Source organism: Simochromis diagramma, unplaced genomic scaffold (assembly GCF_900408965.1).
Source record: "Simochromis diagramma unplaced genomic scaffold, fSimDia1.1 OVJJ01000531.1, whole genome shotgun sequence".
Lineage (NCBI taxonomy): Eukaryota > Metazoa > Chordata > Actinopteri > Cichliformes > Cichlidae > Simochromis > Simochromis diagramma.
In genome coordinates this window covers 445,323-461,348 of record NW_024387353.1, presented here as the reverse complement: position 1 = coordinate 461,348, position 16,026 = coordinate 445,323, and the positions used below count along the sequence as shown (strand labels likewise).

The 16,026-nt window shown below is 44.2% G+C and overlaps 1 protein-coding gene across 2 annotated transcripts in view; it reads left to right on the top strand.

Annotated features, from left to right (window-relative positions):
* The window catches only part of exoc6b (exocyst complex component 6B), a 125,364-nt gene that overhangs the window by 86,871 nt on the left and 22,467 nt on the right, over positions 1–16,026 (top strand). For both annotated transcript variants that reach the window (XM_040007141.1, XM_040007142.1), the window contains one exon: positions 1,297–1,370. In XM_040007141.1, coding sequence (XP_039863075.1) covers positions 1,297–1,370 — 74 coding nt within the window. The remainder of the gene's footprint in view (positions 1–1,296; positions 1,371–16,026) is intronic.

Here is a 16,026-nt window from a genome sequence, read left to right as displayed (position 1 = left end):
TGGAGTTCAACAGCTGTGCCCTAAAGGATTCGTTGAGGCAGTTCAAATGACCTGACTGGCACTGCATGCCAGTTATCACTAGTAGTGAAAGAGATGTTACCCGTGTCCATTGGCAGCAATGATTGCAAGTTAAAAGATGTGTGGAAGTTTGAATGCACAAAACAAGCCAACATGCTACTCTGATTGTATAAAGTGTAGCGGCATTGGGCAGGAAAACGCTGAACAGGTGGTGTGAAACAGGGCTGTGGCCGGCTTTTTAAGTCGCGAAAGCTTTGCTCGAGTGGCTGCGCCTCCACGTACCCAAAGCACTGCTGTCTGCTAACACTAAGCCTGGAGGAACAGCCGGTGTGATGGGTTTCCTGTTTCGTTTCCCTTGAAGAGCGATAGAGAGCAGGTTTGATTTGTCACTAATTTGAAATATTCAAAAGGGAGCGAGTGGTAATAGGTCTGTTGCTGCTGCCAAGACCAGTGCCTGTTAAGTGACGGCAGAGGGAGAAATTAAGAGAAAGTTGAACCGAGTTTGGGTGGAAGAATCGTTTAAAAGGTTAGCTTAGGCGATGGCTTCAAAGTTTATGTGCAGGATGTGTGTGTGTGTGTGTGTGTGTGTGTGTGTGTGTGTGTGTGTGTGTGTGTGTGTGTGTGTGTGCGCGTCTCTGGGGTCAGTGAAGACGGCGGGCGTGTAATCAGTGCTGTAGTGTGTATGGCCTTGTGCTTCTCTGTGTGTCCTGAGGTAAAAGAGATTAGCTACAGGCTGGCTCTGGCTCCCTCTCTACACCACGGCGCTCCTCTTTCCTCTCCTCTCGTTCCCTCGCTTTGGCTTGTTTACGGAGCCAACTGACGCCAAGACCCTAGTTCACACTCCGTACGACCCTGACGCGCACACACAGGCCTCACGTCTGGATTCAAAATCGAACAGCTAAGCCCTGTACAAGCAATGCGCGCGCGCGCACACACACACACACACGCGCGCTAGCCTTAAAACTCTGACATTATCTCCTTCACTTTCACCAAGTCTGCATCACCCCAAACACACACACTTTCACAGGCACGCACACACTCTTTTTCAGCAAGACCTAGCGACATGACTCTAACACCCTGCCCTCCCCTTTCCTCTCCTCCCTCCTCCCCCCTCCTCCCCAGGCTGTCATTTGTCTGCCAATCTATCCCGATGCATAGCAAATCCGACCAGGTCTTTTATTATTCTGTTTTTCACCCTCTTATTTTTTTTTCCTCCTCCTCCTCTCTTCCCTCTCTCCGGGGGTGGACTGGGGGTGGCGGGTTTGTATTTTCCCACAGGTTTTGCCAGAGCCGGCCCGGTCGCAGGCTTCCAGGGTGACACGTTGCTTCTGGCCTTCAGTGACTTGAGACAAGTAGGTCTTTGTCTCCCTCGTGGTCCTCTCTCCTTCATTTTCTCTTTCTGTGTGTTTTTTTTTTTCTTTATTTTTTTATTTACCCCACTATCTTTTTTTTTTCTGCCTCCTCCTCCCCCACTTCCTTGTCCTTTTCATCCTTCTCCCATCCTCCCTCACACTCCTCTCAACCCTCCTCATCTTCATCTTCACCCTTCATTTGGTTTTCTGATTTTATTCCTTCTTCGTTTTCTCTTCTTTCTTTCTTTTTTTAATTTTTTTATCCCACATCCCAGTCGTCCTTGCTTTTTCCACCCTTTTGTTTACTTACTGTGTTTATCTGGAAGTTTCTAACATCTAACATATCTCTACTGCTGCCTTATCTCTCATCAAATTCCTCACACATTCATTGCGAGGAAGTGACGATGTTTCGAGAGAAAAAACGGGAAACCTGAATGTTGTAACGAACAACTGATGCTTGACTGTGGTGAAAGGTTCAAACATCTTATCTGCAAAGACCCTGATCTGAAGATTCCTCCTGTTTACTCTTTATGTCCCCGCTGTCGCCGAATGCTCGCTCACTGGAGACCAGTGGATTGTTGGGTTTCTGTCTATAATTGTTTTGGGTCTTTAACTTAACCTCTAACCTCTTTGAAGATCTCCCGTAATGATCTCTCTACATCAAAATGATGGAGATGCTCCACAGTGTGCTATTCATCGATTTGCTTTAAAAGAAAAACATTAAAAGTTCGTCCCACTTGTGTAGAGTGTAAAAATTAAACATGAAATCTCTCCCCTTACCTCCAACTGGTCGAGGGGGATGGCTTCGCCTTCCTAAGCCTGGTTCTGCCAGAGGTTTCTTCCTGTGGAAATAGTTTTTCCTTCCCACTGTCTCCAAGTGCTTGCTCAACTCCTAATTGATTAGCTTTTCTTTCTATTACTGAGGAGTTTCCACCATACAATATAAGTCACCTTGCGGTGACTGTTGCTGTGATCTGGTGCTATATAAATAAAAATGAATTGAATTGAAATGACCTGTTTAATATTGTGTATGTTTGCCTTTGTTCTGCTAAATTGTTCAGTCTGGGCCTGCATTCAGGGCCTCTGGGAGTCCTTGCCACTGAAGTCTTTTACACACACATCCTTTGGGTGTCGTGGGGCGGGAGCTTCGTGGATCCGCGTCTATCCATACTGGCTCTGATTGGGATCAGTGGACTTGAATGAATGTCTAGTCATCACCAACACCTTTTTCGTCTGTTCTTTTGAACAGTTTGGAAGTGATTTGGTTTCTCACAGCAGTCTCTCAGTATATGAGAAGTTGGAACACACAATATAGCTGTCAGGATCAAGGCCAGTGTTTAGGGCTGGTTTTAGCATTAGTGACGTGTCCCGTGTTGTCTCTTTTGCCCAGTTTCTGACTTTCTAACACACGTCGCTGAAGCGGCCTTCATAATGCGCCCTGTGGCAATAAAGTGGGTCCGCGAGCCGGATGCTGAGAAACAGTCGAGTACAGGAAGCGGCCCGATTGTGTGCTGTGGGCGTCTTGTTTTTGGATCCTGGGAAAAACAGAGCGGGGGACAGAACTGGACAACCCCGATGAGAATCCAGGACGCTAGGCGAAGTTGTGTGTGTGGGTGTGTGTGTCGATGTCACATATTAACTTTGCGAAAAAGCATTTGGCAAGCCGGCGCCCACGTACGTGCGCGAGAGCACGCAAACTTGTGTTTGCCGTCGCCGTTTCCGAGGCTCTGGCGCGTTTGTGAGTCGCCGCCGAGTGTGTGAAACTGAAGCGCCGTTTGTGTGTCTGTGTCATCGCTGAATGTGTGAAACGGGGCGGAGAGCCCGACTAAAAAGTTTGTGTGTGGCTTTCCTGGCTGCTGCGTGTTTGTCATAGTTGCTGTGAAAGTGTGTGTGTGTGTGTGTGTGTGTGTGTGTGTGTGTGTGTGTGTGTGTGTGTCAGTCCAGTGAATGTGTGAAACAGGGCGGAGAGGGAGTCAAAGTTTGTGCTCGCCTTTGATGTGTGTTTGTTGTTGTTGAGTGTGTGAAAGTTGGTGGAAAGTGTGTGTTTGTATTTTTGTGTGTGTGTGTGACAGCGGATGACGGATGGGCCGGCAGGACGGAGCAGGGGACGATGAATGAGGTGACAGACAGAGACGGATAGCCCTTTATCCCTCCGTCACAATCCCTCTTTCTCTCTCCCTCTCTTCTCTTTCTCCGCCTGTCGGGATGATGCAGTGCCTCTTGTCCTCTCGCTCGGAGGAGGAGAAGGAAGGGGGGAAGATGGGGAGAATGAGAAAAGAAAAAATTGCATTCATCCGGCATTGATGTTTACTTCAGCTACCCCCCCTCCTTCTTCTCTCTTCTCTCCTCCGCTCTTTCCCCATTTTGCTCCCACTGCCCGCTACCTCGTCCTCTTCCTTCAGCTCCATCCTCCTCCTCCTCCTCCTCCTTTGTCAGTGATCAGAATCAGTCGACTCTTTTAGCGTTATTCAGCTCCTTCGCTCTTTTATATCTCTCTCCTCCTTTGTTTTTCCTCACCATTCTTCTTATATCAAAAGAAAGAGCATTCCTTTCCCCCCCAAAGCTCTGAACGAGCTTTCATACGTGACGTCGGTGCGTACACATCTGCCCGAGCGCATCTTTTCTTGTGTGTTTGTGCGAGGGTCGATTTTTCATTTTCCTGTGTCGACTTTCGTATGTTGGCGCTCTGTGAGTGTGTGCGGGTCTTTGTGCAATATGTCCGTGTGTGTTTGTGTGTGTGACCTGATTTTTGAATGGCCGATAAATCACGCTGACGGGTCCGTTTGTTGGGTGGTCGGGTCCCGGTGTTCTGGAAGGATCCGGGGTCCTGGGACAGGGCCGAGACAGGAGTTCCCCCAGGACACACACACTTATGCACTTTTAGATACTTGGATGGACACACACACACCGAGCGCGTACAATCGATGTAAACGGGCAGCTCAGACATATGTCATACCTGCAAAAAAATTTTTTTAACACCATTAAGCATTTTCTTAAAAGTACAGCCTGTTTTTAACTCAGTATCTGCATTTTGGAGCAGATAGCCACTGTGAGGATTGGGGGAAAAAGGCCATGTGGGACAAAAGACTTACAAGTCTCCATGTAAAGATATAATAGACGTACATGTATAAACTTTTTGTCCGATCAGAGAAGAAGGAAGAAGGAGGATCCCTGTCAAGGTGCTGTTGACTGTCAAAATTTAGCTGGAAGCAATAATCTTATATGCTCTATCAAGTGTTTTCAGCTGGCCCTTTTTTAAATAAATCAGTAATAAGCATTTGGGATTTTTCAATAGTCAGTGCTGCAGACATATTTCAGTCAATACCCCCCAAAATTAAACTGTATCCTTACTGATTCCTGAAGGCAGGAGGTCTCGAGTTACTTGTGTTTGGTCAGAAATACGTCCTTTTTTTATTGTGACAAAATGAAGAGAGAAACATGAGAAAAGTAAAGTTTTTCTATTCTTTATACAGTGCAAATTCAAACATAAGACCCAGGGTTCCAAAATTGACCTGGCAAAGACTCTGCCCATTTGACAGCTTGAGAAAAGGATTACATAGGTCGTAAACTTTTTTGTGCATTTTCATGTGTCTGAAAGCTCCTGTAAGTGTGTTCGTCCTTTTCTTCTTCTTCTTCCTGCTGCTCCCTTTAGAGGTCACAAAATCGGGTCATCTGACTCCATCCCTCCCTATCCCTGCTATACTCCCAGGTCACTCCAACCCTCTGCATGTTTTCCTGCACTACATCCATGAATTTTCTCTGTGGTCTTCCTCTTGCCTGGCTCTTCCATATTCAACACCCTTTGCCCAATATATTGACAATCCGCCCTCTGTAGATGTCTCTTGAAACTTTGATATTTCAGCCACAAAGATGGTGATTTCTACCCCCCGCTTCTGGCAAAACCCTGATGTGTTTGTGTGATCCTGCAGCTGCTAGTGTACATGCAAAGTTGGACGCAATGACGTTAGTTAGGCCCTTAGCCTCCCCCTGGAGCGTAGGCCATCGACTGCTGCCTGCCAGCACTTCGCTGTGAGTTTGTCATCGATGCTTCTGTAGCAGTTAGCTGTTTATAGAGTGCGGTTGTTGGTCCCATGCCCAACCCTCCTACTCTCTCATCCTGGACCTGGGACAAGGCAGTGGTGGAGTTTTCCCAAAGATTTGGGTTGATAAGGTTGATTTGTGTTGGGTGCATTGCCTTCTTTAAGCAGCTATGCATCAAATTAACTTAAACAAAGAAAGAAACTGTCACTTTTAGTATTCAGAATTTGCCAACTTTGAGTCCCACAGTGAAACCACTGCAGGCTCCGAACAAGACAAGTTCATGCTTTTATCTGCAAAATCACCAAAAAAAAAAAGAAAAGGGAAAAAAAGGGCAGTGTCACACCAGCCAGAATTCACATTTTTATGGCACACTACTCAAGGCTGTCTAGAAAAAGGCTGATTCACTGTAACAACAAGCTTATCTAAGTTGTCAGCAGCTTTCTCCTCTTCCCTATGATTGCTAAATAATTTGGTGAGCGTAGGAGGCTGATTGTGTTGGTGTGTGTATTCAATCCCCAGGTTGTACTTTTCCACAGATCCTATCAATCCTCCTATATTTAGAACATTCAGAAGTCTGTGGTTGCTTCAAACCTTTGGCTGGCCCTCTGGTGTGTGTTTGTGTTGCGGTGTGGCTTCCCCCCAAAAAAACGCTTGCAACAGTGGAGTTCCACTCATCCCCTTCTCCACTCGTTCATACGCCAGGCATGCATTCTTCCACCTTCAGCCCTCTCCCGTCTGTGTGTGTGTGATTGGTTTCATTCCTTCGGTTGACCACAGACAGTCAAATTCCACCCATTCATCTCCTTAAAAAATAAAATGTCATTTCTTTCCCCTTTTGTTTTTTTTTTTTCCTTTTAAACCATCTGTCCATCCATTTTTTTTTTTTTTTTAACTGCTTACCCAGTTCAGCTGCCGATGGGGGGGGCAGTGCAACTTTCAACTGCACTGCCCTGTGCAGTTGAAAGTTGACCAACTCCATATTTTTATTTTAGGATTCTACTAATGTAGCGTTGCATGATTCCCAGTTCTAAATCATCCATATTTGTTTAATAATTGGGCCTTCAGTTCATCCTCTGTCTCCTTTTAAGTCAGCTTTCTGCTGATTGGCTCCCCCTCCCAAAACGTTTAAAAGGAGGTGGGTCTTCCCTGATTGTGACCCTATTAAGGTTTTGCCTCACAGAGATTTGAAACGTTTTTAATGTGTTTTTAAGAGTTTGGAAAAGGAGACTGGACTTCTGTGAAGACTTTTCAACCAAGAGGCTTCTTTAGTTCTAAAAGAAAAAGGTGGAGAGTCCCAGATATTTAAACACTAGTGGGGATTGTCCCCTAGAAGGTAGCTGACCCGCTATTAATCATGTGCCTGATCGCATGAGCCAAGGTTCGAAAAAATGAGGTTTCGTAGTGAAACAGCTGACTTTGCTTCACTTTATTATGCGACCTATTGAGGTCACCTGACGCAAAATGTGAGTGGGGGTTAAGGCACCTGAGAAAGGATCTCAAAAGTGGATTGTAGGTGGCAAACAGTTCGTGTCGTACCACCCCCTCTGTTCAGTGATGGTTGTTCACAGTGAGCCAGAACATTGACACCCTTGAACGAGTAACCTTTAACCTTTAGGTGCAGATGAGTTCATGTTCTGCTGAGGTGAGTGGCTGCTTGGTTTCTCCAGTTTAGAGGTCCAATGGTCATGTTTCATATGAGAGTCCAACATTTCCACATGTAAGTGCAATGCAAACCCAAAATACAGACTCGGATGTTAGAGTGAATAAACAACAGCAAATTTTTATTTGGTGAAAACAGCAAAATGTGCAGCATTAGGGCAAACTAAGGTTTTTAAACAAACTGGAGAGTAATCCGGAGAAAACAGCTGGGGCAAAATAAGAAAAAGCTGACATTAATCACACAACACAGGAGACGACTAACTAAAACTACTAACTAAAAATTTGAATTCTCACTTCGATGTTCTTTGTTTCATCTGCTCTGTGCTTCACTTACTGGCACTTTTTCATTCCCTTTAACTTCATTCCCTGTCGCTGTCCTTCTCACTCCTACCCCAACTTGTAGTTCTTTCCGTTGTACTTGTCACCGTCTTCCTTAAATTATTCCGTCTCTCCGTCCGCCAATTCACCAATTCACGTGCTGGATTTCAGCGGTCAACATATCACCCAGTTCCCTTTCTAAGCACACACACAGTCGTGCAGACTTTCAGTGCCGTCTGCCCTGTGTCTGACGCTCGCGTCCATCCCGAGCATTACCTCACGAGGCTTCCCCCCTCACTCTCCAAAAGCAACATGTCACAGCATGACGACTGCTCCCCTTATCCCGACTTTGTGTGTGTGTAGATTGACTGGCGTGGCCAGTAGCGATTATCCAGTGACAGGATAGCAGATTCTCCCCCTCTGTGTGTGTATGTGGAGGCAGTACACAAGCTAAGGGAGGCAATGAGGCCCAGTGGGAGAGGAAACCTCCATCTCACCTCCTCCTAACCCAGACTGACAGAGCAGTGGGAGGGAGACGGGAGAGAAGTTTGGAAAAAGGGAAGGAGTGATGGAAAGAAACGAAGATATGGAAAACACAAGCTGAATGTATCAGAAGTTCTATTATTTTTCTGAACTTGCTATTTTGATCGTCTTAACAGTTTTAGGAACTCTGTCACCTCATACCCCCGGGGCAGTCCTTGTAATTTCTGCTGTCATTAAGTTTCTTTCCTGAAGATTAAAGCCATTAAAGATGATAGCGAATGATAACAGTATAAAATTAACTGTGTCCTCAGAGAGGACTTTCATTTCCAAAAAAACACAAACTACAAATGACGTTAATGCTGCAGCTTTACCTCATGACCTCATATCTCGGATACGTGAAGCTGTTTGTATTCATCTTACTTTTTGGGTTTTGCTTTCCTCTGTCTTGTTTTCTTTTACCCATCTTTTTTTCAAAGTTTGGATTTGAAGTGTCTAATAACGTCACATTGAAGAAAAACAAAGCATCCTTTCCTTTAAATGTGCACTTTAACTTTAAATTAAGCAATAAGTTTGCTAAACTAAGTTTTTGTTTCTTTTAAAAACAGATAACTAAACCAAGCCTGGCTTGACTCACGTTATAAATGCATACGCTGTTTATCCCAGATCAGAAGTTGGAGACTTGGAAAATAACCCTGATTAAGCTTTTATTCATGGGACGACTACATGACGATAACCTCACGTAGTGGATTAAATTTCACGACGTTTCAAAAAACGAGGGTTTGTTTCTTCCTCGGAGAAAAGCTCTTGGCTCTCATTCAGGCCTGTTGTATCAGTAAGAAAAACAACTTGTACAGAACAAGGTCGTCCATCAACACGGCAGGAAGCCTTCACTTGATTCCACCACAGTTTGTTTGTCGACTCATTGTTCCCCACTGGAGTGCACATGCTACTTAACGCTCCCCGCTTCCTTTCAAACGTGATACGCTCCTGCGGGAAATAATCCCTCACAACCATATTGTCTTAGTAACTTTGTTTATGCTCACATCGTTAACCCGAAACTTTGTGTTGATCATATCAGGTTTCTCCTTAGTTTTGGCAAAGTTTTTACTTCAGTCCTCGAGACGGGGATAAATGGATTTTCATTTTAGCTACTGCTAAGCCCGTAATATGTCAGTGTGATTTATTTCTCGAAGTTTGATCCACAGTCTGTCTTTAGCCAAGTTGACCTGAAAACTACACCCATATGGGGAAGAATGAGAGAGCAGGAAAGGAGCGCATGATGTTGGTGAAATAGGGAGGGTTAAGTAAATGTTCAGAGGTAGAGCAAGTAAGGTAGAGAGAGCAAAAGCAGGGGTTTTCTTACATTGTTATGCGCTGAGTAGGTGAGTTGGTAGGTAGGCTGATAGGTAAGTAGCCAGATAGATATAGATATAGATGGATGGGTGGGTGGGTGGTCTTCTTTTTTCTTTCTTAGGGTTTTTAGTTCAGTTTTATATTTAGGAAAAACACAATTTAACTGAAATAAATTTTTTTCATTTTATTTTCTAAATGTTATTTTTAGCAAAGCAACAACAGGACAGGAGCTGGAGATGCAACAAGAAAAGCAGGACACGCTGAAATCTGCAATTAAATATTTTTGTTTCCTGTCACTTTGAACTACCTACCCAGGTGTTGTTTGTTTGTAATAGTTCTGTAATGTTAAAATGTGCTTATAATCCTAAAACAACTACCACTAATAATAATATTGGTGATTGTAATTCTGGAAATTTTTGACCACTGCTTCATCCTGATGCTGCTGCTGCTGATGATAATGATGATGATGATATAATGGTTATAAGGATGATTGTAATTAATGACAGCAATAAAGAGCAAAAATATTGATAATCACAATAATAATCCTGATGATAAGAAATTAAAGACAGTTTTAAATCATAAAAACTTACTGAAACTCAAATTCAGAACAAAATAAATACAAAAATAATGAATGAAACTAAAAAGACTTAGTTTAGTCAGGAACAAGATTTAACATATCATATATGAAATGTTAATTTTATATGCTGTAAATTTAATGTAAACAGAAACCGTAGAAAGGAAAGAAAGACCTACTAGTGCACGGGAACTAGACATTCCTGAAGCTGCTTTATGTTCTGCCGTTTTGTTCCCATTTGCTTTTTAATGTTTGTGCTTACTGCTTTGACAACCTTCATTGGCTGGAAACTGAAAAGCAAGACTCCATATGAACACAACGCTTTCCCACCTCAAACTCCTTTTGAGCTGTTGACCCCGTTTACCCGTTTATTGCAACGTTTTACCAGGTCGTATGCTGAGGCTTGCTTATTTGGTGACCTCTCTTCACTCTTTGCGATGTTTTCACACAAGAGAAAGATGCCGGGGAGGGCGACGTGAGGCAAAAGGTAAAGAGAAAGTGAAGGATTAAGAGAAGGGTAGGACAGAGGTGAGGATGAGGACAGGAAGAGATAGACGAGGTCAGAGGAGTGGAAGGAGACAGAAAAATCTGCTACCATCACATTCCTAAGAACTGTGGTCACGCTGGGACAGCTGCAACATGGGCGTGTGTGTGTGTGTGTGTGTGTGTGTGTGTGTGTGTGTGTGTGTGTGTGTGTGTGTGTGTGTGTGTGTGAGAGACAGGTCAGAGTCAGGAAAGGGACTGCTGACAAGACCAGGGTGAACCGTGCACGTGTGTGTGTGTGTGTTAGGGTTGAGCAGCAATGACCGCACATGCAACAGGTTCACCTCTGACCTTTCAACTCCTCACCAGACTCAGACGGATGGGGAAAGAGGAGAGGACGAGCACGTAAGGAAGATGAATGTAAGGGGTGGTGGGAGAAAAGGCAGAGATGGCGAAAGTACAAAAATCTTAACAGAAAGGCGGAAATGAGGGGGAAAGTTGATGCGCAAGACTCGATGAGGAGGAGATGAATGAGTCCAAAGGAAGATGACGGGAGGAGATGGAAGTGGAAAAGAGAGAAAGCATTCTGGCCCGATTCTGAACTCACCGAGTGACAAAACGAGACATGAATGTGTGAGGGGGAAAAAAAAAAAGTTGACCGAATGGAGCAAAAAAGCGAGGGATTGCAAGTGAAAGAGTGCAGTCAGGTGAAAGTGATACGGCGAGTCGAACGGACGGACAGGGTGGTCTCTCTCGCCACTGGTCTCTCCCTCGTCTCTCTACCTCGCTCCCTCTCTCTCTCTCATCGGGAGGCTGACACTTCTCTTCATCCGTTTGACCGGTCACAGAAGGGGGGATGAATAGAGGAGTGGAGAGGGGTGAAAGAGCGGGATGAGCGGAGAAGAAAGGGGCCGAAGAGAGGATGAGCAGCAGACGGACATCTAAATGCTCGCCTGCCGATCTTTTGGAAGAACGAGCGTGCAGAGGCCGACACACAAACAAAAACAGCGATGCGAGCAGTTTGCACAAAATGCAGCAACACATTTGCTGGTAGTGGACATCCATGCGTGCAAACTTGGGTGTGGAAACGGGGGGGGGGGGAATGCTCTGAAACGTTGCTTTTGTTGGCCCTCTAAAAACTCTCAAATACAGCAAATAGTCCTCCGTGATGATGGCCAAGAGCTTGAGAGACTTGCCGTGTAACCACGCAAGCTCGTCCTGGTTTTCTTGCGGAAACCTTGTCCTATGTTTCCCCCATGTTTTGTGTCACTGATCTTATGAAGTTAAAACTTAATCTGCTGACTTTTTGTTGTGAAATATTAACTTGATAAGCAGGTTATGTGGTTTTTAATGCTGTAAACATGATTCTGTGGTTCTGGACTCCTTTTTGAAACCTTAATTTTTTGTTTTGTTTTCTTAAAACCTTCGGGGGTTGGTGGAAGATCTCTGTAAAAGCTGGATCTCTAGTTACACAAAGTTATTTTCACCAGTTTCCAAGCCCAAAGGCCGCAAGTGCCTTCAAATCTATGGGGATTAAATCACCTTTGGCATGAAAACAACTAAAGAAAAAAAAAAAGAGAAAATGCAAAATATGACTGCAGCTCTACTTTCGAGTGATTTAAAAAAATGTTGCATGCAATATGGATAGCAGTTAAAGGCAAAATGAGTTGGTGCTTACAGTCTTCCTACTTTAGTGCCAAACCTTTAGGTCATCCACCGGTTGTGAGGAGTAATTTCCCTCTCACTCTCTCTGTCTCTGATGGTCTCATCTGCTTCTGCTCGTCCTCCACTTTCTCTAAATTTCTGCCTTAAAGCGTGATTGCTGGGCATCATGGGGGCTGATGTCTCAGTCAGACACAGAAGCACGCATTCACACGGTTCACAATAAGTGCAATATAAGGTCAGCGGGATAAGTAGTGGTGCCAGGGAGGGGTGAGAATCTGCCGTCAGCCCCCCCCCCCCCCCCCCCCAAAAAAGACGCTTATCTAATGGAGCTGTCTCTCACACAGATTCTCTCCTTTTCCACAAACACTGAAAGTCTGCCGCATACACCTGTCCTGCCTCTTTGCTTCACACACACACATTTCTGCTCTTCCCCTCTTCCAACAGGTTCAGACCATAATAAAGCAGCCTGCGATCCTGTTGTGCTCGAGATAACGCAGCAAAAAGCGGCTGCTGCTCAGACGCGAGTGTAAGCTGTTATTTATCTGGGAATGGTCACTTAAGTGTGTGTATGTGTATGAGCGTGTGTTTCTCGGCCCCTGTCTCAACTTCCTGTCCTGTCTGTGGCCAGCTTTATCGGCGTGACAGCAGGTCAGGCGGTGGTCACGGCAGCAGGAGCTATTCACTGACCTGATTGGACGGGGTGGGGAGCGCTGGCTCTCTACTTCCGACCAATGGTCAAGTAGCGGTCAGAAATTGGGGGGGGCGAGTCAAGGTGGCTCAAACTCTGATGAACGCAAACACACCAGGAGCTCTCTCAGACTTTGATAAATAGCTTCACGCACGCAGTCACAGATGCAGACGCGCACACGCTGAAGTGCCTTTTGTATATATTTTGTTTTTAATATGCACATACAGTGGCCGCGCTGTGACCCGGTCAGGTCATTGTTCTGCGTTATCAGTCCCGACCTCTCCGTCAGTCTCCTCCGATATGACCTACATGTACACCCCTTCCTGTGTGTGAGAGAGTGCGGCTGCGGTCATTCTGTGGTCAAACCGAAAAACCCTCCAACAGCTCTCACCTTTCAACTGTTTCCTGTTGTTCGGGGGGAGGGTTCGGAGAGCTGCAGAGTGATGCTGTGAAGTCTCATTTTCCTGGATCTGCAAATTAGATTTTTCACAGCAGTTAAATCATCTTTTGAAGACCAGTCCGGGGGCGAAATTTGACTAATTGCATGCACATGCTCGCAAGCCTTTGTCACGTGTTCCAGTTTAACCCAGCAGTGGCTTTTTGGAGGTCGGGACATCTTCAGATTTACCTTTAGGTTTCCTTATTCATAGTTTGGGAGAAGCGGCTCCAGCTGACTAAAATATCTCAGATTTATATATTTATTTATTTTTATACTTTTAACATTTTGTTTCCTACCTCACTGTCTGCTTCTAGACCTTTAGACTAAAAACACCATGTTACCAGATACTTTTGTCCTTAATGACGACGCTTTAAAGTTAACTGAAACAGGTTAAAGTAACTTTTATGGACATGAAGAAATGTTGAGACTAATATAAAGAATAACAGCAAAAACAACAGAACTATCTAGTAAATTGACTAAATTGAAGAGGTTTCATGAGCTCTTCTAAATTTAGTGAACCTTTCTCAAAAATGTTACTCCTCTTGGTTTTTTCTTTAAAGATCCTCTGAAGATATGTTTTATGACTTATTGTAATCTCATTTCATCATTCATAAAATCACTATATCTGTAGCAGCCCAAAGGAAATTTCACCTGAACTTAAACTTCCTTTATTATGAGAGAAGAGGTGTTACGTCCAGCTTGGGTGTAGCTGCTGCTATGGATCGTGTGAGATGATTATCAGACCAAACATACTGAAATGTACTATTTGATACATTTGCAACATCTAAAGCACCAATAAGGGAAGAGTAGATGAGCTGCAGTGGATTACATGTCAGTGTTGAAACCTTATTTCATAACCTAACGTGTGGAGTTCAGTAACTCTGGAAATTGTGCAGCCTATGAGAATTTGGTCAGATAGCCACTATTCAACCTGCATTCCACCTTCACAATTGAAAATCACACTATTTAAACACAAGATGTCTCCTATGTCTCGCCACCATCCCCCTCCACTATCCTGGATACTACACCTTGTAAAGTGAAAAACACCGGATTGATTGAGTGATTTGATTTATATTTATTTGATTAATATTTCAGGTAAATCTACGTGTAGCATGCTAGGAACTCCAATTGTTTTACCTTAACACAGGACGTTTAGCTCAAACCTGCAGCATACACCTGGTCTTTGGGCCAGATTGAGGGCAGATCACATTCTTGTCATAGGCAAATCTCTCTGAAGTTTTCTTTTAACCAGACCAGGACCATCTTCTGTTAAGGGTCTGTGTTTTAGTCAGGCTACAACACAGAGTTCCTCTCAGGTAAATGCATGCTGTCTTTTGGAGCAGCTATGGTACAAATTTGTTATTAAATTCATTTAAAGGGACTCGGTCTGCATAGAAAAATGTGAAGGAATTGCAGTGCAGCGTTGTATCAAGACTCTATCAAAGTCTAATAAATGGACAAACCTCACATGAACTCCTGACCCAGGATTAACCTCTAAAAATAAGTGTGTGGATCCAAATTGACTTTAAGAAAGTGGCTGAGTTTGAATCGACCTTTTTGAAAAAGTGCCTGAATCTAAACTGAGCTCAGAGTGCAGCTAAAAGCTGCTGTTTTTCTAGCCCTGTTTGTTTTGGAGTATTCCGTCTTTATTTGCTTTATCAGCGCACAGAGCAGCTCCCAGCAGGCCCCTCTTGACTTCAGCCTGCACTTGTTTATCGTCTCCCTGTTTCTCACTCACTCGTTCTTCCTCCTCCGTAACATCTAGTTACCCTCCGCCTGACCTCCTGCTCTCCCTCCTTTCCCTTGCTCCTCCAGTCCTGTAATATTCCCCCAATCATTCTTTTTGAGTTTTCTCTCGTCCCTCTCATTTACCTCCTCTCATTCTCTCTCTCTGGCTCTCTCTCCCCACTTCGTCTCTGTCCATGTATGTCTCTCGCTCGCCCTCTCTCCGTCTGTGCAGTGTCTAATTGACAGCGCAGACCCCTGGTTGAACCACCAGCACTCTTTTCTCATTTTTGTTTCTTTTTTTTTTTTCCTTTTCTCCAGCAGTCATTCCATTCGAGTCCTCTCACTTTTTTTTAAAGCAGGTCACACAACTTCTCTAACACTCCTGACGAAGAACAAGGGAGGATGAATAGGTGAGAGAAAAGGTGGGGACAAGGACAAGATGAAAGATGAGAGGAAGGAGGGGACTGATCCTGAAAAGCTCGTTCTTTTAGGGTAGCTCAGAGTTCAGAAGCATAATTCATTTGGCAGACGTGTTCCCATTCCTCTTGCTATATTGTGTTGTTGAACTTGAGAAAGCTCTGCAGCAATGTCGCCTTACAGGAAGCAGGAAGATGCATGACATCTTCTTCTTGTGCTTCAGTGGGTTTCCTCCAGAAGTTCTGCTTTCTCTTGCCCATCTTGGTGGCCCGAGGAGGTCAAACGAACTTCAAGTTCAGAAGTGTAATTTATTAGTTGCAAAAGCACACAAAAGGCAACACAAGTTGAGTAAAACAAAAGGGAAGTAGGTCAAACACCGAAAGCACATTCAAAAAAACATAAAAAGCTCATAAAACACAACAGAAGTGACTTAGGGGAGACAATAACGCGATGGGACAGCTCCGGCAAACAACTAATAGCAAACATTTATGTACATTAGAGAACACACGTTAGCTTGAATTATCACACTTCTTTCAAGTATGTCTCAGGCACGATGATATCCCCATATTGGTGTTCTTCCTACATCATCTTAATAATGCTGGTCCAGGATCAGCATTGAAAATGACCAAGCTGTCTGAGCATTCAGTTAGCATCCAAGAACTTGGCTAATGCTTTTAAAAATTGCCACTAGGAAACAACTGTGAGTAGCCCAATTTTGGCTAACAGCAAACACAAATTGATAATATAGTTATTATATTGTATAAATTAATAAACACTTCAAATGCTTGCCATTTGTTACAGAAGAGTT